The 23,287-nt window shown below is 35.4% G+C and overlaps 3 protein-coding genes across 3 annotated transcripts; 1 reads left to right on the top strand and 2 right to left on the bottom strand.

Annotated features, from left to right (window-relative positions):
* Nucleotides 1–3,032: 3,032 nt before the first annotated feature.
* Nucleotides 3,033–13,020, top strand: LOC136813886 (F-box only protein 32-like). The gene is made up of 11 exons (XM_067070383.1): nt 3,033–3,187; nt 5,490–5,557; nt 5,807–5,904; nt 6,161–6,256; nt 7,030–7,123; nt 7,487–7,558; nt 9,593–9,687; nt 9,844–10,041; nt 11,078–11,139; nt 11,559–11,631; nt 12,242–13,020. Exons 1-11 carry the CDS (start codon nt 3,102–3,104, stop codon nt 12,371–12,373), a joined length of 1,074 nt encoding a protein of 357 aa, XP_066926484.1. The 5' UTR covers nt 3,033–3,101; the 3' UTR covers nt 12,374–13,020.
* A 4,962-nt stretch (nt 13,021–17,982) lies between these two features.
* On the bottom strand, nt 17,983–18,608 carry LOC136813957 (uncharacterized). Its single transcript, XM_067070470.1, has 2 exons — nt 18,396–18,608; nt 17,983–18,297 (listed from the first exon to the last, which is right to left on the bottom strand). Exons 1-2 carry the CDS (start codon nt 18,606–18,608, stop codon nt 17,983–17,985), a joined length of 528 nt encoding a protein of 175 aa, XP_066926571.1.
* Nucleotides 18,609–18,647: 39 nt separating this feature from the next.
* LOC136813956 (piggyBac transposable element-derived protein 4-like) lies at nt 18,648–21,033 on the bottom strand. The gene is made up of 3 exons (XM_067070469.1): nt 21,008–21,033; nt 20,203–20,543; nt 18,648–20,161 (listed from the first exon to the last, which is right to left on the bottom strand). The coding sequence occupies exons 1-3, from the start codon at nt 21,031–21,033 to the stop codon at nt 18,648–18,650; spliced, it is 1,881 nt and encodes a 626-aa protein (XP_066926570.1).
* Between the last annotated feature and the right edge of the window lie 2,254 nt (nt 21,034–23,287).

The following is a 23,287-nucleotide window of genomic DNA, read 5'->3' as shown; positions in this document are numbered from 1 at the left end:
AACCTTAAAACCTTTATTCCTTTCGAAATCAGAATACATTACAATGACCTACGCTAAGAAAAAAAATTATTATTCTCACATGACTTGTCTCGAAAGATAAAAGAGGTTAGAACCAGCTAAACCGTTATCAGATTTCCTATGTTACTGTACAAAAACTTTTGTTTGAAGAGAAAAACTATAGTCGTAACAAGAGGTCCTGTCGGATGATACTTTCTATATTCAACATGTTCAGAAAGAAGTGCGGTACAACGTGGGTTAGAATTGATTTGATAATGATATTATAACTGTTTAGATCTTTAACGTTTTAAGAGTCTTTTATAAGAAGATACATAAATTTGCATTACTGTATTGAAATATTTATTTGGCAGACTTGTTATTAACTGTCGATTAGTGTTATGGTGGTTTGCGATTATTTTATAGGTTGTATTATGTGGGAAAAATTCCAATCACTATATTTTCGTAGCAGTGCTTTTCAGCTTCATTTGACTCAAGTCCAAGAAATAGAATCGTAGTATTTTTTTCATAGGAAACCTATAGTGAGTTCTTATCAAGAAACACATCTTATAGCTAAAGACCAGTAAAAAGTAACAAGTATTTATAAAATGTCTTTTTGTTTCTTTCATAAGTACGAGTAAGTAGAGAAAGAGAGAGAGAGAACATGTGACGATTGATTGATTGATGGGCATAATGGCAACAACAACATCAAGTTCATTGAGTTTTCCAAAGAAATGATTATGTAAAGTTGATGTAATCCTTCTGCGATGAAAGGTTACGATGTTGTTGTTTTGTGAAATCAATTATTATCAATATAACTTGCTTTTTGGTTATTCGTGAAGAATGTGTTCCAGTTTGGTAGTGTTGTTGTTTTTTGTTTTGGAATGTTGAGTTCTTTCCTTTGTGTCATGTGATCACTTTTAAATTATGAAGAACGAATTGTTGGAAGGATTTGATGTTGAACCTAATCTCCACTTTGTTTAACAATTTTCTCCAATGAAGTGTAGGTTGTCCTATTTGGCCAATATGTATTTATAGAATTGAATATTTACTTTTTACTTTTCTACCTCACAGCATTTTAAACAGAGTTAATTAAAAACGTTTCCAATTTTCCAAAGATATAGTGATGCATTCCAACAGTGTCGCCACTGCTTTAATTGAAGTATGATTGACACATTGATCAACCGAATTGATTGATGATTATAACATGTCGTTATATAATTAATGGATCAAGGCTTGAGGGTTTCCGGTTGCAAGAAGTTCCTCTCTTAATACTTCGATGAGATTGTAATTCCATTATAAACTGTATGTTTTCCATTTAAGAAACGAAACAGTATAATTGTAGTTGTTGAGAAAAGTGGATTTGGCTGGTTGGAAAGAAATAGCTGTTCATTCTTTTTGGTGGATTGATTGATTGATTGATTGATTGATTGATTGATTGATTGATTGATTGATTGATTGATTGATTGATTGATTGATTGATTGATTGATTGATTGATTGATTGATTGATTGAGTACCGTTAATTTGGGATCATATTGACAGTATTGCGAAGAGACTTTCGAATTTCAATTTTGAGCCTATCGATTCCATCTTTCGTTTCAGTAACAAGAGATTGATGGTCAGAATAGCATAGAGAACAATAGTTATTTTATGACCTTTTCAAGTGGATTGTTATAAAGTCCCGCATAAATTAACAACATTCTTTGCAAGTTTTTAGGAAACAAATACTAGTAGTACTAAGGCTTTCAAAACAAGCCACAAACATTTCCCATGTATGTTATAATAGGCTTTGCAGATTACAAAGAGTTTGCAAAGAATGTGTTACACAGAAAAGCTATTGTTTTGATTTTGGAGGACATGTTTTCGGATATGGCTTGCGGTTTGTCTCTTGAGACCGATTGAGTCAATTAAAAACCTACTAAGTTTATGTTTATGTCATGAGAGCAGTTCTACTTGTAACGAAGGCATGATTGCTTGTTCTCCCCTTTTTCTTTGCTTGCTGGTCGAATTGGTCGGTGGAGCACTGTAGTAGGGAATGTCCTTATGAATTCTATCTGTTAAACAGCTAAAGTTGAAGGTTATTGAACTTGCTAAAGGTCCACCTACGACATGACATTAGCGAGGTTAAGCAAGTGTTTATTTAGACCGTTCAATGCGATATCGTAGGCCTGTACATAAGATTTCACTTGCATGGTTTGCTTTGGCAAGTTATGTACAGGCCTACGGTATCGCACTTAACGGTCAAAATGATGTAAGAACCTGGGTCAGTAATTTAAGCTCTCTAGTTCTTCCTATGAGGATAGAATCAATCGATCAATAGTCCTTGATTGTCTAATGATATTGGATTTATGACTCAAAAGATTCCCAACTGCAGCATCGTGCACCCCTCTTGAATCTGTTTAAGTTGTCAATATTTTCCGATATAGTATACTATTCTTGATTATTTTGAATTCTGTTTTAGGAAACTAAACTTCTGACGTATGTTTATTTATGATAAGATGTCTTCTTTGACCTTTGATGAAAAGTCAACCTTAAACCAGTTTCTCACGACCTCCAATATGTTTTTCTAAACTTTTTTTGCTTTCGTCAACCGTAACGGTTTTTCTTTGCTCCTGTTTTTATACCAAACTTAAAAAATTTTCTACTTTTACTTTTCATGACATAAACAAGCATTTTTGCGTAATCATTTAAAACCTCTATCTTATCATAGAAAATATTTCATCAGGCATATAGGAATGCTCGACTCCAATGAATTACAATTGTACATAATTGGCTGCGTTTTTTGGCCGTTTAACCATTGCGATGTTAATTTGTTTTCATATCTTTTCATCTTAAGACGTAGGGCCCACGTAGGGCCATCTTTGAAATCTTATGGCCAGAAACTTTAAATGAAAGTGATTTTTTTTGATATCGACGTGGAACTTGAGGTGCCAAACCTTAAGGTTCCATTCTTTTGCGTAATCTGGCGTAATGTTGAAAAGGTTTGAATTTGCCGAATTTAAATTGATATAGGAAAAACTTTGTTATTGTTAAGTACCTCTTTCTCATTTTCTTCAAGACGATTTTTTAGAAAAAAGCTTTTGGAATTGAATGCCTAGAAAAGAAGATGCCATTTAAAGGAGAAACATGGATCAAAACACAAACAGGTTGGCGAACCATCAGAACCATCGTCATCAACAATAAACAACAAAGGTATGCATTGATCAATTATTCTGGCAATGATCATTAGTCGCAAAATTTTATTTCTTTTTTTTTTTTTTTTTTTTTTTTTTTATCTATAGTATATGAAACACGAACAAATAGTACAAAACTAAGGGTTCCTAACCTCCCGCAAAAGGACCACCAGATCATACCGCCAGGAGGAAGGAACCCAAACTAAGCTAACAATAAATTAATAAATCAATTGATAAATGCATGGAAAAAAAACTTACTACAGAGGATAAATACTAACAAAAAAAAAAAATAAAAAAAAAAAAAAAACAAAAACAAAAAGAGCTTGGAGAGCAGTTAGAGTAAAAGACTAAAATAAACGGTCCCCCAAAACGGCTTGTGTCACGGATAAATTTTATTGTTATACTCAATATATCGTGATTTTGGACAATGCTAAAATCGGGGTCGCCATAAAGAAGTATTCTACACAATGTTTTGGGATTAAATGGAAACAAGGTTATGTCAAGTTGAAGAAGGCTGTCAAACATCACAAGTCTGTCATTAGAGTAATCAGAGCAATGCATCAAAAAATGCTGTGTTGTTTCTACTGAATTTTGTCGACAGTTGCAGAAGGGGTCAACTGTGTCTGCAAAATTATGCCTGAACTTATGCTCACGAAGATGACTGAAACCAACCCTTAATCGGTTAAGGAGAACAACACCATCGTTGTCACTAGCTCTGAAAATTGAGTTAGCACTGGGTCTGAGAAATCGGAGAATTGCTTGCTTGAAAGACTTAATAGTGGGAAGATTTCGTATATGATCTCCGAGGTTATTCCATTCATTTATGCAAAAAGGAAAGAAAGAGGCACGATAACGCTCGGTTCTACAGAAAGGTGCCTCGAGTGGTGGTTTTATCCTTCGCCCTGTATTGCGTTCTTCCTCTCCTCTCTGGGGAGGAAGAATATTCGTAAGATAAGCAGGAGCAAAGCCATTGATTATTTTATAAAAAAATACGAGTCTTCTAATTAACCGTCTGTCTGCCAGGCTTTCAAAGCCTAGCTCAAGGTATATTTTTTCTCTGGATGTTCCTCTGAAGCATCCAGTAATTGCAAGACAGGCATCATATTGAACAGACTCGAGTTTTTCAGAAAATGTAGAATTACCAGGACGATCATATACGATATCTCCATAATCTAGGTGTGGTCTAACATAGGTTTTGTATATAGTGACAAGAGATTCCCTGGGTAGAAGCTTACGAAGTCTGCGAATAAGACCAATACCTTGATTAGCTTTTTTTATTTTTTCATCAAGATGACGGTCAAAGGCCAGCTTTTGATCAAGTATGAGACCAAGATGTTTTTGATGATCCTGAATTGCAATGGCTGCATTATTGAAAATAATTTCTGGGGGGTCAGCTGGATTTAACCTCCGGGTAAAGTACACTTCAACTGCCTGTTTAGAAGGATCAGGGTTGAAGGACATTTTCCATTGATGAGCCCACTCACTTATCTTCTGCATGTCACTGTTCAGTTGTTGAGAACAGCGAATATGGTCTAGGATAAGCGAAAACAAGGATGAGTCATCAGCAAAAATTTTGATCATGGAAATGATTCCTTCAGGGAGGTCATTAATGTAAATCAAAAAAAAGAGGGGTCCGAGAATAGATCCCTGAGGTACACCTGCCAAGACTTCCGTCCAATCAGAAGCTTGACCATCAAGAACAACCCGCTGCCGTCTCCCGTGTAGAAAATTCTGGATTAATAAAAGAAGGGAGCCAGAAACACCATATGACTTAAGTTTGAAAATTAAACCATCGTGCCAAACTCTGTCAAAAGCTTTGGAAATATCAAGGAACACTCCACGAGTATCTAGGGGTGGATCAACATCAAAACCATTCAGGATGTTGTGTGTTATGGATAACAGCTGAGACACACAAGAGTCACCCTTGCGGAAACCAGACTGGGAATTTGTAAAAAGATTGTTGTTTATTTTATTTCCTGGCTTTGTTCACGAATCTGTATCTTCTTTCCTTACAAAATAAGCATGATGGTCAAATATGAAAAACTCATGGACCAGTCAGTGCACTCTAGTTGCAAGGGGCTGGAAATTGTACTTTTTGAATGTTGAAGCGAATTTAGCCTATTTAGAGCAAAATAAGAAACTTTCCTTCGGTCGTCTAGAAGGTCCTAGAGAGGTCTGGTAGGTGTGAGAATTTCACGGGCCATCCATTTGGCACTTCAGAATTGTCAATTAGCTCAGAAACTAAGAGCCAGAAGCGCTCTACAAAATTGACTAATATCAAGTTTTACAGCTAACACCTTATCGTCATATTTTCTTGTTAGGATTCCCCTGGTGACGAGTCCTTACAGTAGTGACAGTGAAGATGAAGTGATCGCTCGAACACAACACGGTACGCCAAGCACCTACTACTTTCGATGCATTTTAAGAGGAATGTTAGCTAGTAGTGAATCATGTACTCTGTTAAATTGATTTAGCACTGTGAGGACTTGCCAAATAAGAGGGCAATATGAAAGAGCTCCACTAAGAGCTCCAGTGGGATATAGTGTTATACAGGGTAGCTTATAGACTTTTCATTTATCATACCCCTTGTCTTTCTCTCCTAAATTTTTAATATGAAGTTTCACTAATTGTTCACTAGTTTGTGGGATATATTGGGAATGTGGGCCACCGTTTGTCATTCTACCTGGTGAATGTCGTAAAACCTCATACCTCATCTCCAGAAACTCGCAAACACAGGTAAACTATTTTGCATTCTTCTTAACCTTTACAAGAGAGTCTTTACCAATCCACACGCCATCCATTCTTCTTGTAAGGCTGTATTTTTAACACTGTTCAAAAAGTGTGGATCCGGGAAAACATATCATTTTTTCAGGCAGATCCAACCTTCTCTGATCATGTGTCTTATGTTGGAGTATCGGGGTAACATCGAATGGCAAATGTAATGCAGTAATAAAGAATGGCATTTATTAAATTTCTCTTTTCCCTTTTCTAGTGCACGATCAAATCACCTCCTGTTGTCTACATCTTCAATAAACTTTCTTTTAAACAATCATTGCGTAATCCAAGACGATTCAATTACGTCACTAATGTAAGCAATCTTATTATTTAGTTCGAATCCTTGGTAGTACAGAAGAAGAAGGATAACTAGAATGTTGATATACTGAGGCGCAAATTTGACAGCTTTTACGTGTAATAATGAGAGGGGACGTCCTCAACGGAAACTTTTATTTTGTTACTGACAAGGATAATTTCTGCATAAGTATATGTAATTTTCTCGCACAATATGAAAATATTTCACTCGTTCCGGATTTTCCGTATATTTTCCTCGCCTAAAGGCTCGGAAAATATTGTACGGAAAAATCTCGGAACTCGTAAAATATTTCCCATATTGTACTCGCAACTGTCCGATAACTGGTTTATAGGTGACCCAAAAAAATGCACTTTTTGTGTTGGAAAAAAGCGCAGGGCACTTTTGTAGCAAATTGACGTTAGATTGCTGCTACCGCTACAATGCAACAACATCTTTTAATCCATTTATATTTTGTACATGTAAAATACAAGATATATTGTACTCAATTTAAACAATCAGATTGCAGATATTTTTTGGATCGCCGATAATACCTGATATTAATGAAAATAATTTTCACTTTGATAATCATTGATACTGTATTTAAGTTCAAAATGTCTACGGTAGATCCTCAAACAAAGTCGCCAAATCTGTTTCATGGGAGACAACAGTTGCTTCCTAGCCAATTATTTACCAACGGTTCGCTGAGTAAAAACGGACAAACCATATATCAAATTCCTGCTTCTGAGCTAAAAACGATTGATTTCAATTTTAATTTTTTTCCTTTTTTTAAGATGCTGGAAATTGTTCTGAAGCAAGATTTTGTTTCCACATGTAGTTCATCACAGAAAAAGTTGCTAACCCTCTTTGAACAACTCGTCAATACTGGTATGTTGAAAATATGGAATTTTGTTATCCATACACCCCTGTGTCATTATTGATTGGCTTTAAGTATCTATTACAAAAAGATTTAATTTAAATTTTCCGAAAGTTCGATTGATGCACTCTGGTTGCTTTACTCAATAGAAGTGATCTTTAAGGCTATTACATTGGTTAATCATATGAGTTTTCTATCCGTTAACCATCTTTTGCTGAACTTTTAACTTGTTAATATTTGAGGGACTCAACCTCAATGGTTTTCTAATTCCATATTATTGACAACTTGACATTTTTTTTACCCTTGGCCTCTTAATGCTTGTTCGCATATGTCAATAGATTGTAATTTTGACTTCGTTTGTTCTTCTTTTGCAGTTTTATCTACAGAAATAAATGTCCACATTGCAAAACATCTGGTCTCATTATACAAAGAAAAACATTTAAAAAGTAAGGATCTCTATTCAACCCAAATGTCATTAGCATCATTTGAGATTTATTATAGTTTGGGGATGGAAATAGTCGTGGGGGGGGGCACTCCAGGTAAGTGACATACCGGACGTGCGGCCCTTAAGGGTAGGTTTTTTGGACTTTGGAAAGTGCACTGTAAGGGTTGATTTGTGAACAAGTGGGAAAAAGTGCACTGTAAGGGTGTAAAATTTGAGAAAATACCAAATTTTGAGGTAAAATTTGAGAAATTTCAAAAAATTTATATATATAAGGGTCGATTTTCAGCCAACTTTTTCCTGCACTATAAAGGTCCGATTTTAGAGACCTGGTTTTTGGCCGAACGTACGGTCGTTTTCAAAATCGAGTGCCCCCCTCCGGGGGGTGGGGGTGGAATTTTCATAGAGGCTGTGCAGTTGTCCCGTTCCTAATGGGTAGTATCAAGAAGTTTTATATTAAAACTAACCGTATGCGCAGCGTCGCACGCTGCGTGTCCCAATCAAGCGAATCACTATACATATAAAAAACTCTAAAGGAAGAAAGATAGCTGCCGAAATAATGATACGATTTTCATTTTATGAAAGAAAGAGAAAAAAAGATAACATTGGGCGAAAATAAAAAAATGCAGTGTTTCTGGAATGCGGGTGAAGGAAAAAAGCTCTCATGCGGCCAGCCGGAAAAATTATTTTTTTTGCTATTTTTTGCTATTTTTGATAACTTAAGATCATTGAAATAGAGCTATAAAGATAACTTTTATGTACAAACAGTATGAAGTAAGCCCTGACTACTAATGTATCAATTACTAACGAAGTCTGCGGCCGGGTCAGAAAATTATTTTTTTTCACCCGGCCGGTTTCCGGAAACACTACATTTTTTATTTTCGCCTTGCATTGCATTTTTTAACCACAATTAAGTAAATGGCTTAGAAGAATTATGTTCCGGATCTTTTTATCCATCGTGACTAGCCATCGTGACTGGACATTCGAAAGTGACTTTAAACATGAACATATAAACGACTGGACATCTATCTTTTATTGTCTCTTTGAAGCGAGCTTCGTTGCCGCCTGTATTTCAAAATTGGTATGAAAAATCCGACAATATTCCGTCATAATTTTATTTATTTGAATTATCTAGGTAAAAGGATTAATAGAGCTTGAACATTACTCGTAATGCACAAAAAAATTATTTTCGAATTTTTTCACAAGTTTGCAATATATTTTATCAACATTTTCATTTCTAAAATGCAGAATTTCAACTGCGTGTATACTTTTGAATTCCTTTTGTCACTCCAATAATTTTTTTTATGACTTGAAAAAAATAGCTTGCCAAAGTTGAGAGCCTGTGTCATAAGAATATCGAAATTAGAATGTGACACTCTCTAAAATTATTAGACACTTTTAAGTCAAAATTTAGAAATATTAGTCGGAGTTTTGACAAGCTGACGATGATTTTGCCTCAGTTATCTTTGCTATAATATAGATAAAAGACTTGAGAAGAGTAGAACAACAGAGACTTTTGTCGAAGTTTTGACGTTTTAGCAAGGTATTCCCAAGAGATATACCATCAAAATTTATTGTTTCATTTGATGATTTTAACGAGGCGGCAACGAAGCTATCAGTGTTATCTTCAAAAATACAAAAGGAGATGGATGTCCAGTCGTTTATATGTTCATGCTTTAAAAGACCTTAAAATGTTTTAAAATGGATAGGGAGCCGCTATAAACAGAAAATTTTAAAGAGCATCTGAATAAGAATTCTTCAAAAGCAAAAATTATATTTGGGAAAAAGATTGATTTTAACCCATCCAGGTCCAATGTTCCTGTATAGAAAATAGTATCTTAGCGTCTCAAAGTTAGTCTAGTGGTAGGAAAACTGCATGAGGTGTAAAAAGACGATGGTTCAACGCCGTGAAGAGGAGGCTTTGTATAGCTTTGTTAGATTTTCGGAAACTTTTTACAAAACGTTGTAAACACACACGTTTTAGTGTATTAATATATAGATATCATAGAAAACTATATTCTGTCATCTTCTATTTTAGATAAAGGTACATTCAAACGACAAAAATTATGGAACACAGTTCTGAATAAGATCAGTAGCATGGAGAGAAGACTACACAGATTTCATGTTAAAAAGGTAGCCTCTTTTCTTTCCAGCGTAATTGTCCGAGATTCAACTTAATCAGTTGTGTGAACGAATTAAGCACACAAAGACATGAAGTATGATGTACTGAATTTTTAAGAATTCATTCTTAACCACTCTTTTTTTTCACCGCATTTTCTCTTTCAACAGATATGTCGTGGAACAAGAAATTCAAGCAACATTCACTTAACCGATCTACCAAGTGTTGTGTTGCATTATTTATTCCGCTGTTTCTCTGACCATCAAGACATCGTCGCACTAGCCTGTGTCAATCAGCAATTTAACAGATTATCAAAGGACCCAGGCTTGTGGAAAAACATGTGTTTATATCATTTACCACCTTCTAAAGTAAGTTATATTCCCATAGTCATATTATTACCTTAGCCCGACAAAGGTCGTCGGGATATTTAAAAGTTGAGCTCTTAAGCTTTCAAAAATGCACAACAAGGGTCTACATGAGACCATGAACATATAAACGACTGGACATCCATCTCCCTTTGTATTTTTGAAGATAACACTGATAGCTTCGTTGCCGCCTCGTTAAAATCATCAAATGAAACAATAAATTTTGATGGTATATCTCTTAGGAATACCTTGCTAAAACGTCAAAACTTCGACAAAAGTCTCTGTTGTTCTACTCTTCTCAAGTCTTTTATCTATATCATAGCAAAGATAACTGAGGCAAAATCATCGTCAGCTTGTCAAAACTCCAACTAATATTTCTAAATTTTGACTTAAAAGTGTCTAATAATTTTAGAGAGTGTCACATTCTAATTTCGATATTCTTATGACACAGGCTCTCAACTTTGGCAAGTCATAAAAAAAATTATTGGAGTGACAAAAGGAATTCAAAAGTATACACGCAGTTGAAATTCTGCATTTTAGAAATGAAAATGTTGATAAAATATATTGCAAACTTGTGAAAAAATTCGAAAATAATTTTTTTGTGCATTAGGAGTAATGTTCAAGCTCTATCAATCCTTTTACCTAGATAATTCAAATAAATAAAATTATGACGGAATATTGTCGGATTTTTCATACCAATTTTGAAATACAGGCGGCAACGAAGCTCGCTTCAAAGAGACAATAAAAGATAGATGTCCAGTCGTTTATATGTTCATGATGAGACACTGTATAAGGACGCAAAAGTCAGAAGAAAACCTAAGTTTGGTACATTTTGATACAATTTTTTACTTTATGAAGTCAGTATTTTGAAATTACCAAAATTTTCAGACAACAAAAAAAGTGAATTCCATGGTTATGCTCACACAATGCATGTAGTACAAAACTTGTCGCAACATGAGTTTCGATTTATATAAGTTTATTACTTGAAGAGAATGGAGCCTCGTTGTTAATTGAATCTCACTCTTGTTTTTTTTTTCAGCTAGTGGGAATTGATCCTAACATACCTTCATCATGGAAAAACACATACAAAACATATATCAAGTAAGAAAGTAATCTAGCTGACTTTAATAAACCTGTCTTTTTTAAACATTGTCTACAAAAACCTATGTAAACCCCTGTCTCTCTCAGTGATGCTGAAAATCTTTTAACAATTTAGGTTTAAATAAAGGGGAATACAAATGAGGATGGGTGATGCCTCCTCCAGGGGCTTAAGAATTAGTGTAGTTTCCAATCACCAGGGATGCAGGTTTGGTGGATTTTTCCACTGACTGTGCGCGGGCTGTGTGACACGGCTTGTAAAAGTCCGTCTTAAATTTAACTTTAAATGAATTTAGACAACAAATGTTCACAATTTTCAGACATATACATGTATTATATACGACATTGCATTACATTGTTTATGTTGCTGCTGTCGACATTTTGTATCCCGCGGAAAATGATGCGATATCTTTCTACTTTAGACGTACGACGATGCGACATTCATTCGCAGACCTGTTGATTATATGTTCAGATTGTCATTTTGTTTGTTGGAAGGTGAGGTTATGGTTTTCCTTGTATTTGCCAATGCCTTCAGAATCGAGCAACAAAATCACAAAAATTTGCCTCGCATTTCCAAGCTATAAAAAACCTTATGCTTTATACAAGGATTTTTCAGCCATTGAATATGGAAAATCCGGAGCTAAACACTAATCAAATATAAAGAATGCAAGGGCTCCAATTATTTTAGGGCCAGGGCAAACCAGTCCAACATTTCATCCAGCATGATTTTTAAATGTTGGATGGAAATGTTTGATGGAAAAACTTGCGTTGGATGAAGCGAAAATCAAGGCCGGGGCAAACCGATCCAACATTTCATCCGACATGACTTGGAAAAAAATGAAAATTCAAAAAATAAAGAAAAAAGTACCACCAAACCAATCCAACACGAAAAATTACACAATTCAATGAGAGAGCTTCTTTGATCTCGCCGTAAATGTTGGATGAAATGTTTGATGGTGGTCCAACATTTCATCCAACATCAGAAAAAAGCATGTTGGATGAAATATTGGATCGGTTTGCCCTGGCCTTTGATTATTTGTTTATTTTAAACTAGCTTGGAAAAAATCCTAACAAATATTTTTCTTCGAAATATCCTTATTTCTAGGGAACGCACTTGTGTACACTACAGCAACAACAACAACAGCAACAACAAAATTCGAATGAAAATATCAGTAAGAAACCACCTATAGCAATTCCCATTACACCCAAAGGATTCTGTCATTTGTTCGAAAGATGAACATTATCAAAGGTATTGGATTGTAAATAGTACTATGTGAAAAATGTTTTTGTAATAGTCGTGTTTCAACCTCAAGTGGATCGCTCAAAGGCAGAGTCACGTGACCCATGACCTATCCAACATTGCACTAGTCATAGCTTCAGATAAATTTATTTTCAAAGCTGATTCTCCCTAATTCGATCTTCAAGGACCAAAAATTTGAAAACGAGATTCGAACTATAGAGAGTATATTATACCACTCTCCAGTTGAGGGGATTACATCAATTGAACTAGAAAGAGCCGTAAACGAAACATAAGAATAGTGGAAATGCCTCCAAGGAAAGTGAAGTGTGTAAAAACTTAAAACAAAATTGATACATCGAAAAGTTATTCTGGTAATGCTTGTAACATTGTCGCAGTTTTCTGTTTTGTTACAATTTTGATTTCGCAATAGGTAAACAAGAAAACTATACTAGACTTTTTATCGGATGCTCTCCCGATGCTCTGTATATTGTTTTAAACACGAGTCCATTGCGTGATTGACAAGCTTTATTTTTGTAAATATTTTTATATCTACCTCCTTGTTTGTATCTATTCGCATTTATCGTTTGTATATATAAGCTAAGACGTATCTTATCAATAGAATTGGAAGAAATTGAATTTTCAAATGCGTTTTTGCATTTTCTATCCCGGCACGACAAACACTCACCTCACATTTTCAAAATACTGCTATGGTTATTGATTCTCATAGTTATAGGAGTTCATAATAATAGTAATAATAATTTTTTTTTTAAACTTCATTTTTTTTGTATTTAAAAATTAAAAAGATTCCTAAAATATACAATAAAAATTAGATATGTTTATCTCAACAATTTACAAAAGTTGGCCACCATATCTATGTTATCGTCAAAATTAATTTTAAAAATATATCAATAAAATTTAAGTATATCAGGGTTTTCCCATTCAATACTATTTCGTCTACAATAAATAAAATAAGAGCTTCTAATTGCTACTTCAGACATTTTAAGCATCATTCGTGTGGTATTGATCTGAGCAAACTGTCTGCAGAAATTTCGAAAGTCTTTGATTCTTCTCGGGAAGAATCCAAGAGATGAAATTTCAACAAACAATTTACTCAGAACATGCTCCTTATTAACTAGAGTGTCTTTTAAATTTTCATATCGTTTGATTTTATACTCGTGAGCTTTTGTGAAATTGTTTTCATAGCAGCACGAAAGTTCAATTGCAGTAAGTTCATTTCCTATCTTTAATAAGATATCTGGGCGTGGTCCATCAAAGAATTCAGCTGGATTTCGGAATCCATCAAGATCTGCAAAAAGTTCAAAGCCCATATTCTCAAGTAGTTTTCAAATAGTGACACATTGTGAACAGAATAGAATCGTGACGCCATGTGTATCTTCCACCATTTAAAGCAAACGAACAATTATTGAAGATATGTAACTGGGTTTGCTTATTGTTGACACATAATCCACAAAGGTTTGATTGGATCTTTTTCCATCGAAATAAATTGGTGTTGTTCGCTAGTTGAAGAATGATTGCTTTTCTAACGAAAACGAAGATGTTAGTTGGGAGCTTTTCGCAAACGGTTTGCCATTGACTGATGGCACTGACAGAGCATTCCTGAGCAACCTGATTCATTATCGTGTTCTGTTCTTTTAAAACATTCATATCGTTTAAAATCTTTTCGACGGTTTTGTTGACAAGACGATCTTTCGGTTGTTTCGGTTTTTTCAGATGAAGCAGGGTATCTATCTCGATGTGTTTCTGTGCTGTTAACTGGTAAAGATTGCGAATTTCAGGATTGGCGGATTCTTTCAGGATATTACGAGTAGTCAACTGACTTGATTTGTAGCAATCAGATGGTAACATAAATTTCATACCAAGTTTCTTGACTGGGAGGTAAAGATGTCTGGTATTTGCACTCTGGGGTAATCTGAGCCAACGTTTTGTGTACTCTTTCACTATAGAGTCTAGATTCTGTATCACCCAAGTTGTTGAAAGGTTGTAAATCGAAAATCTCCAGCGCATTTTGCTATATACATATCTCGATATAATAAGCAATTTATTTCTCGGATGAATTGGAAGACGGTTTATGGTGTCAACGTACTTGTTCATCTCTGAGATTAGCTCCTCTTTCACTTTACTTGTGCTCATATCAAATGAAAAGTCCTTTCCAAGATATGTAAATTTATCACCAATTTTAACTGCAGGTACCATTTCGTTTAGTATACGAAGATAAGGTTTGAATTGAGCTGATGTTGAACCGTTTTTCTTGATACCGAAGGTAACGCATTTATCAACTCTGACAATCAGGTTTGCCCAGTTACACCATTTAGTGAATACATTCAGCAATAGTTGAGTATCCTGTTCAGTTGATGTGACAAGAGCTGAATCGTCAGCGAATTGGAACCAATGGCGTGGTGCTAGGGTGTTGCAAAAGTTATATCCCATACAGCGGATCTTTTCGTTGTCGATTGTTTTGATCAATGTGTTAACTATCATATTGAAGAGAAGTGGGCTTAAGCAATCTCCTTGGAGGACTCCTTTCTCGACAAGGAGAGAATCAGTTGAGAAGGATTCGGTTCCAACTGTTATGCTGTAATGTTTGTAATAGTCACTGATGAGTGATTTAATTTCTTCTGGGATGTGATGATAACTCAGAACTTTTAATAGCAAACGATGGTCGACTTCACCAAAGGCATTTTTAAGGTCGAGGAGTGTAACAATAGCTTGGCGTTGTTTGTTTTTGGCATGTTTGATGATGTGTGACAAAAGTTCTGTGTGTTCAATTGTTCCTGATATAGCTTTCCAAAAACCTTTTTGGATATTTGACTCGATATAGTTGTTCTTTTTTAGAAAACCGTAAATTCTGTTCCGTATCAGTGACGAATAAACCTTTGCAAATACTGGTTGTAAAGTAATCGGTCGAAAGTTAGCTGGGTCAGTGTTGCTATTCTTTTTGTAAATCAGAATGGTGAACGCATGTTTCCAGCAGCTAGGGAAGATTTTATCACTCCAGCATTTCGATATGATTCTGTGCATAACTGTTCTTAGTATTGGACACCGTTTGAGGATTATGATGCTCATTTGATCGTGAGGGCAAGGGGATCCGCTTGATTTTAGTTTGTTGATAATCCCGGTGATTTCTCTGTATGACGGTTGTTGAAGGTCGAATATGTCCGTTGGTGCATCAAGTTGCTTCATCCAAGCAGGGAATTCGAAGGTGCGTTTGGTTTTTTCTCTCGATAGTGTCTTTTTGAAGTATGACTGACAGGTTTTTTTGTCAAATGCGGGTTTGGTGATTTCATCTTTTTCAAAGAACAATAGTAATAATAATAATAAAAATGCTATACAAGTTCGCAGGCCACCGTGCGAGCACATGGGCCTCTATGAACCGCTCTTTGTTCGGTTTACAATTTTCTTAAAATAGAGTTTTTTCCTAGGGCTCCCCCTGACTTTGAATTTAAAGTTTGCATCCTTTAGTGACGTGTTCATTTCTTTGGCTTTCATACACCACTCTTTGATTGTCTTCCTTTCACTTTTCACTTTCACTGTATTTTTGTCTTCTTCGTTTGCAAATCGGACTCTTATTGGTCGATAGTGTTTTTCATCTTCCTTTTCCTTCGAAAATTTTCCGATTCTTTGAGGTTCTTCAATCTTTATATTCCTTAAGCTTAGTTTCTTAGGTAAGACTGTTTCATTTAGATATTCTTCGTCGTAGATTTTGGTTGACTCCTCTGAATCTTCAGTGGACTCGCCAACACCATGAAGAATTAGATTGCACGCCGTGGATTGAATCTGTCGTTCCTCCTGTTTTTCCCTTCGAAGTACGTTTTCTATGTTTTTCTCGATTTGCCTCGACGCGACTGCTGCGTAGCTTTGTGATCTATTTTCTCCTTTCTTCTCAACGATGTCTTCCATCTTCTTTTCGATCGTTGCCATTCTGGTCTCAAAGCTATCCTTTATTTCGCTGATCATTGTATTAACGTCTTTGGACTTCAGTTGAGTGATTTCTACGTCCTGGGCTTTCATTATATTTTCGCAAACTTTTATCTCCTTTCGGAATCTTGAAACTGTTGATGTTTTACATGAGTTGACCCGTTCCAATAGATCAGGGGTGAACACGACACAGTTTTGACAGACAAAAGCTCTCGATTTGTATGTTAGACATAACTGGATTTGATAGACGGGGAGCTTTGAACAAATGTAGTGTACGATTCGATTGCACTTTTTACATTCAAGTGTGCCTTTGGATCTTCCTTCTTCACTTGTAACACATTCAGATGGGCTGCAAAGGTCGTAAATTGATGCTGAATTCGGTTGTTTTCGTAGATTTTCCACATCCGTTCAGTTTTTATTTGACATCAGAATGAATTTTTTTGATATAGTAAAAAGAAAAACTCCTAACAGAGACCACCGCTAAACCAGGCTGGATAGAAATAGAATGATTAGATGGGAAACGGGCCTAAAATAGGGCTTGGTACACACATACACGAAATGATATGTAGAATTCGAAAAACAGGGGAGATTCCCCGATTGTGTAAACACACAATAATGGTGTTGAGCTTGAAAATCTTGAAAAATAGTAGTTGCTGGATTGAAAGTTACACTGGGGTAGGCCTCACAAGGAGATTATGTAGAAGTGATAATTGATAAGTCTATAATATAAAGTAATCTATGATGGTATAAATCTATGAAGCATTGCCTTCAGTTCTTTTCTATTCTCATAAATGTGCCAGTTAGTCAGTAAGTCCTTCAATTTCTGCTCAGTTTCCGGATCCAAGTTGTTTACTCCATCAACGATCATTCTATATTTCAAGGTTGGGTTCAGAATTAAACTAACCAAATCAACATTTTCAGTAGAACAAATTTCAAAAACTTTTTTCATACAAGAGTAAGACTGACTTCCACTGTGTAAGAGGTTGAAAAGATAATTCCGAGTAGTTTCGTTTTTCAAAAGTTGTTTGACAAAGTTGATTTTTCGTTGGTCCACCAAATGTGCTGTATCGTATAGGTGATAGTGCTTTAACAGTTCATTTGTTGAGTGTTTCGAGAGACCCAGCAAGCACTTGAGAGCCGACCGACATTGCCTATTCATCAGATCAGAGAATGATTTATTAGTGTCCACTAATTCCATTCCGTAGAGCATCTTTGGAATTACTATTGATTTGAATATGGTGGTGATTGTGTCTGGGTGTAATTTACGAATCCCGCTCGATACTAGGGACGAAGTCACCGCCCACAGTTCAGAAATGCGATCCTGTCTATGTCTGAGAAGAGAAATATGGTTTGAGTGGACTGACCAGGTGAAGCCAAGATGCTTGAGTTTTTTCTGTGGGTAAATTGTCTCGTTGTTCATTTTCAGTACAGGGTTGTCGATTGGGTTTTATTCTTGTCGCTGTTAAATTTGATGCTTTTCGGTAGGCCAAACCTGACACATTCATCGATCATGTATTGTAGTTGGTATAGATTGGGGCTCATCAGGATTATGTCATCGGCAAATACTATAATGGAGGTGTTGATGCCTGGGGGTAGATAGGTGCCAATCGATAGGTTTTGTATTCTCTGGATGAGTTCTTGTGTATACAGGTTGTATAGATATGGAGATATTATGAGCCTTGTCGTACTCCTTGGGATAGTGTAAAGCTGTTCGATACTGTTCCTTTGTATTTCGTATTAGCTTCACCGTTCATGTAGAGGTTGATGAGAAAACGAATGACCAATTTCGGAAGAGTGTTGTTTTGATGGAGTTTGTCAAATAGTTGATACCAATTGCAGCTGTCAAACGCTTTTTCGGCATCAAGGCTGCAAATGTACACTGGGGTCCCTTCGGTGTTATATTTCAAAATAGTATCATTTATCAGAAATGCTGCGTGTAAAGTGGATGCATCTGATGCAAAGCCAAATTGAGCATTCTTATGATCCTTGAGTTGCGGACATTTTTATTTACAATTATCTTTTCAATCAGTTTTGTTATTATGGGTATGAGACTAATGCCCCTATAGTTATTTGGGTCACTTACTGGTTTTCTGTACGATTTGATGACAGGAATAATGTATGACCTTGAAAGTAGATTTGGTAATGATTCGTTTTGGAAAATATCATTGATCAGCTGAGCTAGGTAAGATGATAGATTTTGACTGTACATAGCGTTGATGAGATGTTCAGCTTTGATACCAAAAGGGTCCGGGGCTTTATTCTTGTTGAGGCCTTGGATGGCTGTTCTAACATCCATTTCGGTCACATAAAAGTCTCTATCGAGTTGCTTAGGTCATCAATGACAATTTCTCCGTGATGAAGTAAAGTCAGGGATGTGCGTTATCGGGACTTTACGCTCTGTGGGGGTCAACAATTTATAGATCGGCGGGTCTGCAAATTCTGGTATACCCAAGATATTTCTTACTAGCTCCTCTCTAAAATGTAGCAAGGAATAGTCTTTTGGCCTTTTTACATCACCAAGCTTGCCTTGTTTTCGTAATTCTTGGAACAAAATGAAGCTATTCACAATTGCGATGTCAATAAGATGAAAAAATAATGTTTTCCACCACCGCAAACATTTCCTGAGAAGATTGTTGGATGACAAAATTTGATCTGATTTGTCTACCCCATTCATGTAACTTTTGTATTCTGATATAACTTTTGGCTGCTTAACATCAATTGACTCCCATTTATCCTCTACCTTTTCTTTTCGTTTCACCATGACAAACTCGTTGGCGTTGTGTATAGTAGAAAGCATGGTTACCGCTTTATTGTCTTTCCATTGTAAAGCTAGATTAGGTTTATCCCTGGACCATCTCATATCTCCTCTAGGTTTTTTCTTCATCCAAAATTTTCCTCCCTTCATAGAAACAGGAAAGCCTTTTCTATTCTCAGTTGTAGTACCACAGCAGTAGATAGATTCATCAAATAAATCAGAAAAAAGGTCACACGAGCTGTAAAAATTATCTGTGAACAAGTGATACCCTTGCCCATAAAATGGGGTCATCAACTTTGTAACTACATGATAACCTAAACCATTCTCATGAATTGGTTGATTACCATTTTTCCCAGCATAGACATTGAAGTCAATCGTGTAACCATTTCGACTGTCAGCCAAAACCCAAAGCTTCAAACCAAACTTAACGGGTTTGTTTTTGATATACTGACGGATACCTGACCGATGCTTGCTTTTCACAATCCTCTCGTCTATAGCAACATTCTTATAGGGGTGGTATAGTTCCTTACATTTCTCCTTGATGAGGTCTGCAAATCCAGAGACTTTGCGCAATTTATCTGCTTTATTTTCAGTTGCCGGGTCAACAATATGGATTATTGACATGAGTGCGTTAAAACGATCACGTCCCATCATTATCCGCGCCCAAAGTCCATGATATAGTGACTTTGTACTCCAATAGGATTTTAGAGTGCTAACTTTTACTAATCCTTGATATACCAGAAGGGCAATTAGTGTTTTAATTTCTTCCTTTGATGTTTCTACCCATTCCCCATCTTTTCCAGCGTACGTAGATTTACCGTGGATAGTCATGTGGCCATATTCATTTGTGTGCCTTACAATTTTGGAAATAATATTTTTGTCAAAAAATAAACTGAAAAAATCGAATGCAGTTTTCAAGCCACGCAGTTGGTTGCCATTTAATTGAGGCCCTGGATTTCTACTAGGTGCAAAGTTTTTTACGGTATTCAATTTTGAATCGACATCATCGCATGATTTGTAATTTTCGATTTGTGGTTCACAAGGTTGTTTAGGTTTTGTGGCTGTATTTCTCTTTGGGTTAGTAGCTTTAGGTTCTTTGGGTGTATTTTTCTTTGGGTTGGTAACTTTTGGTTACCTTTCTTCGTAGTGATGTCTTTCTCAACTTTCTTCTTTTTGACTGGCGAGGAGGGACTGCAAACATCAGAGTATTCGTCGGAGTCATTCGGGTTCGTAGCAGCAAAATATTCAGTAGTAAGTGGTTTTCGCTGTCTCTTTGGGTAGGTTTTTCTCTCTTCAACAACATCCCTCTTGCTCCTTGTGGAAGTAGTTTTTACCACACTCTGAATGTTTTCTTTGTACACATCATCAGCAACTGTTTGTTCGTTAGACGTACTAGCGATATAATTTTCACTGCTTGTTGTGGTGCTTGTTGGTTGAGATTGACTTTCTTCTTCTTCATGGAGGTTTACTGAGCACCTGAAGATAGGTAAAACACAATCTATAAGGCTATGGAGTTGGTGTAAAGTGTGTTTTCAATCTTTTTTCAATGTGGAAAAAGGAAAAATACACAAATAATAATTTGGGTTAACCGTTTTGAGCTTGGTAAAATTTCTGTCGCATTGGCTTTTGTAATGGCGCATGACGTTTGAGAGTAAAGCTTTTCCCTGCTTACTGATATTTATGATACCGTTCCATCTGCAATGGCCACACTTGAATGAAAAGTTTAAAGGATTCTCGGTTGCAGTTATGGTGAAAGGCTTGGTAATACTACTTTTAGTCATGTAACTTGACATTTGCTGTTCTATCTCTTTTATAGTTGGAACAACAATAGGGTCTGACGTTTTATTGGCAACTGCATTTTTTGCTTTGAATGTCCCTTTAGATTTTTTCTGAACACCAAGATTTACAGAGCTTCTTTTTCGAGATTCAAATTTCTTTACTCTATCGATAAATTTGCTAAAAACATGTTTTAATCCAGGAAGTAGCATTAGATTTTCGGTTTCCTTTTCGAATATTCCGAACGTCGCTTTAGGGTCGGGTACCGACTTTTTCATCTTCATATTAAATTCAAACATTTGTTTCAGTTCATCCTCCGATTCCAGTTTTATTATAGATTCAATGTTATCATATCCACTGAAAACAATACACTCCTTCAAGTAGTTAGCACTCGGTGGAAGGGAATTTCAAATATTATCTTCGTCATCCGCAATCGATTGCGATGGTTCTGTAAAAAAATGAAATTCGATCTTATAAAGTCACCCCTATATCGATACAGTCAGTGCCTAGTGAAGTTTCAAACTTTACTGAAAATTGTCATCCCTGTCTCAATGCAGTCAGCTCATCATTTAATTTCAAGCTTTACTGGAAAACAACTGTAGTGGAGTTTCAAAGTTTATTGGAAAATGTCACTCCTGTTTCAATAACAGTAAAAGATAAAAATAAAAAACTCGGCTGAATTTCCGGGAGTTTTAAATCTTTCAATCTTATCAAACTCAGCAAAAAATTTGTACGACTAAATAGATTTCTTCTTGAGATAAATAGAAAAACTTACTTTTGACGTTTGATTTTTCACACGATTGGCAATTGGCATCTCCGATACCAGAACATTTATCAGCGTGAAAAAAGCCATGGCAAAAACCGCATTTAATGGTATTTGGTTCAGTTAATCTACTTAAACAAACCACGCAGCTCTTCGTCTTATTTACATCACTATTTACATTATCTACATCCGAAACCTCTGAGGTTTTCCCGTCATTTTTCTCCATCATTTAAAAAACAAATCAATCAAAGAATATTCAGTGACAAAAATATCACAACAAATTTGATTTCAAGTGATAAGTTGCAACCTTGAAACGTCACTTTTCTCTCGAAACATGTTCTCCTTCGCATATGAACTTTACTCATTTTACTCATTTTCTGTACATTCCTTTTATGGTCGTGGTTTTCCCCTCTCATGATCAATTAACAAATATGTGTTTTTCCGAAATATGGTTTCGGTTTCATTTCTCTTCTTTTAAACTAATGACTAGGTACATGGCACAAAATGAAAATTCCCCAATTTAAAATAAAAGAAAATCTAATTTCTTTGAATTTCATGTCTTTTTTTTTATGAAAAAACATTTTGTAAATTTTGTCAAATTTTATTTTGATTCTGTCTTTGATTTTTTTGATTTTGACCCTGATTTTTTTGATTTTTTTGATTTTGACGTTGATTTTTTTGATTTTTATGATTTTGACTTTGATTTTTTTGATTTTTCGAAAAAGTGTACGTGATTTTCCCGAGTGTTTTACCCCTCGGAAAGCAGAGATCAAATTTTTTCCAGATTCTTCGGGTGTTTTCGATTGGAAAAATGATGAGAATGCCGAAAACCTGATTGACAACCAAACACACATATATGTGGGCAAAAATTAAGTTTATATAACAAAATATGAGCGTGAAAACTAAATTTTCTAGGCGTAATGGTGTGAAATCGAAAAAAGATTGGCGTGATCGTGAAAATCAAATTTTTCAGGCGTGATGGCGAGAAATCGAAAAAAAATTGGCGTGATGGCGTGAATTTTGGTTCCGCTAGGGGCGGCTCGTTTATACATACAATTTTCATAAACTATTTATATTTTGGTATAGTTTTTATCTTTTTAGTGCGTAATAGTTTTACATTTACATGGTTTGTTTTAGTAAATTTGTATATATTTTATGTCAATCGTCATATCGTCTAAAAAACATGCCGGAGACGGAATTTTAGTTTTAAAGTGTCCGGAATTACGGAATTTGAGCAAAAATATGACGGAAAAACGGAATTGGGAACCCCTTCAACCCCCCCCTCCCTTATGAGTAGTAAAAGGATTTTTACGAATTTTTACATACCACCACCCAGATTCTTGGAAGAGGTATTTTACTACCCTGGTAGTAAAAGTTTTTTGGACAATTTGTCATGGAGACCACCTATTTTTTGGTTGCTTTTCGGACTTATTTTACAAAAAAAGCTAAAAAATGATTATTTCTGTGACATATTTTTCACTTAGTGCAAAATCTAAAGTTTTGCCCTTAGAATTTAAAAGTTTTTTTATATTAACAAAAAATGTCGAGAATTTTTTGTTTGCGGCAAACAACTTTCCAACAAAATTTTTTTCAAATTATAAAAATTTTCAGATTTTTTCAGAAAAGTCATCCAAAAAATTAAAAGAACTACAAAAATAGCTAAAATTTGCTAATTTTACCA

This window comes from Clytia hemisphaerica, unplaced genomic scaffold (genome assembly GCF_902728285.1).
Source record: "Clytia hemisphaerica strain Z4C2 unplaced genomic scaffold, Clytia hemisphaerica genome assembly, whole genome shotgun sequence".
NCBI classification, from domain to species: domain Eukaryota; kingdom Metazoa; phylum Cnidaria; class Hydrozoa; order Leptothecata; family Clytiidae; genus Clytia; species Clytia hemisphaerica.
The sequence above is the reverse complement of the archived record's forward strand: the minus strand, read 5'-3'. Positions and strand labels throughout refer to the sequence as shown.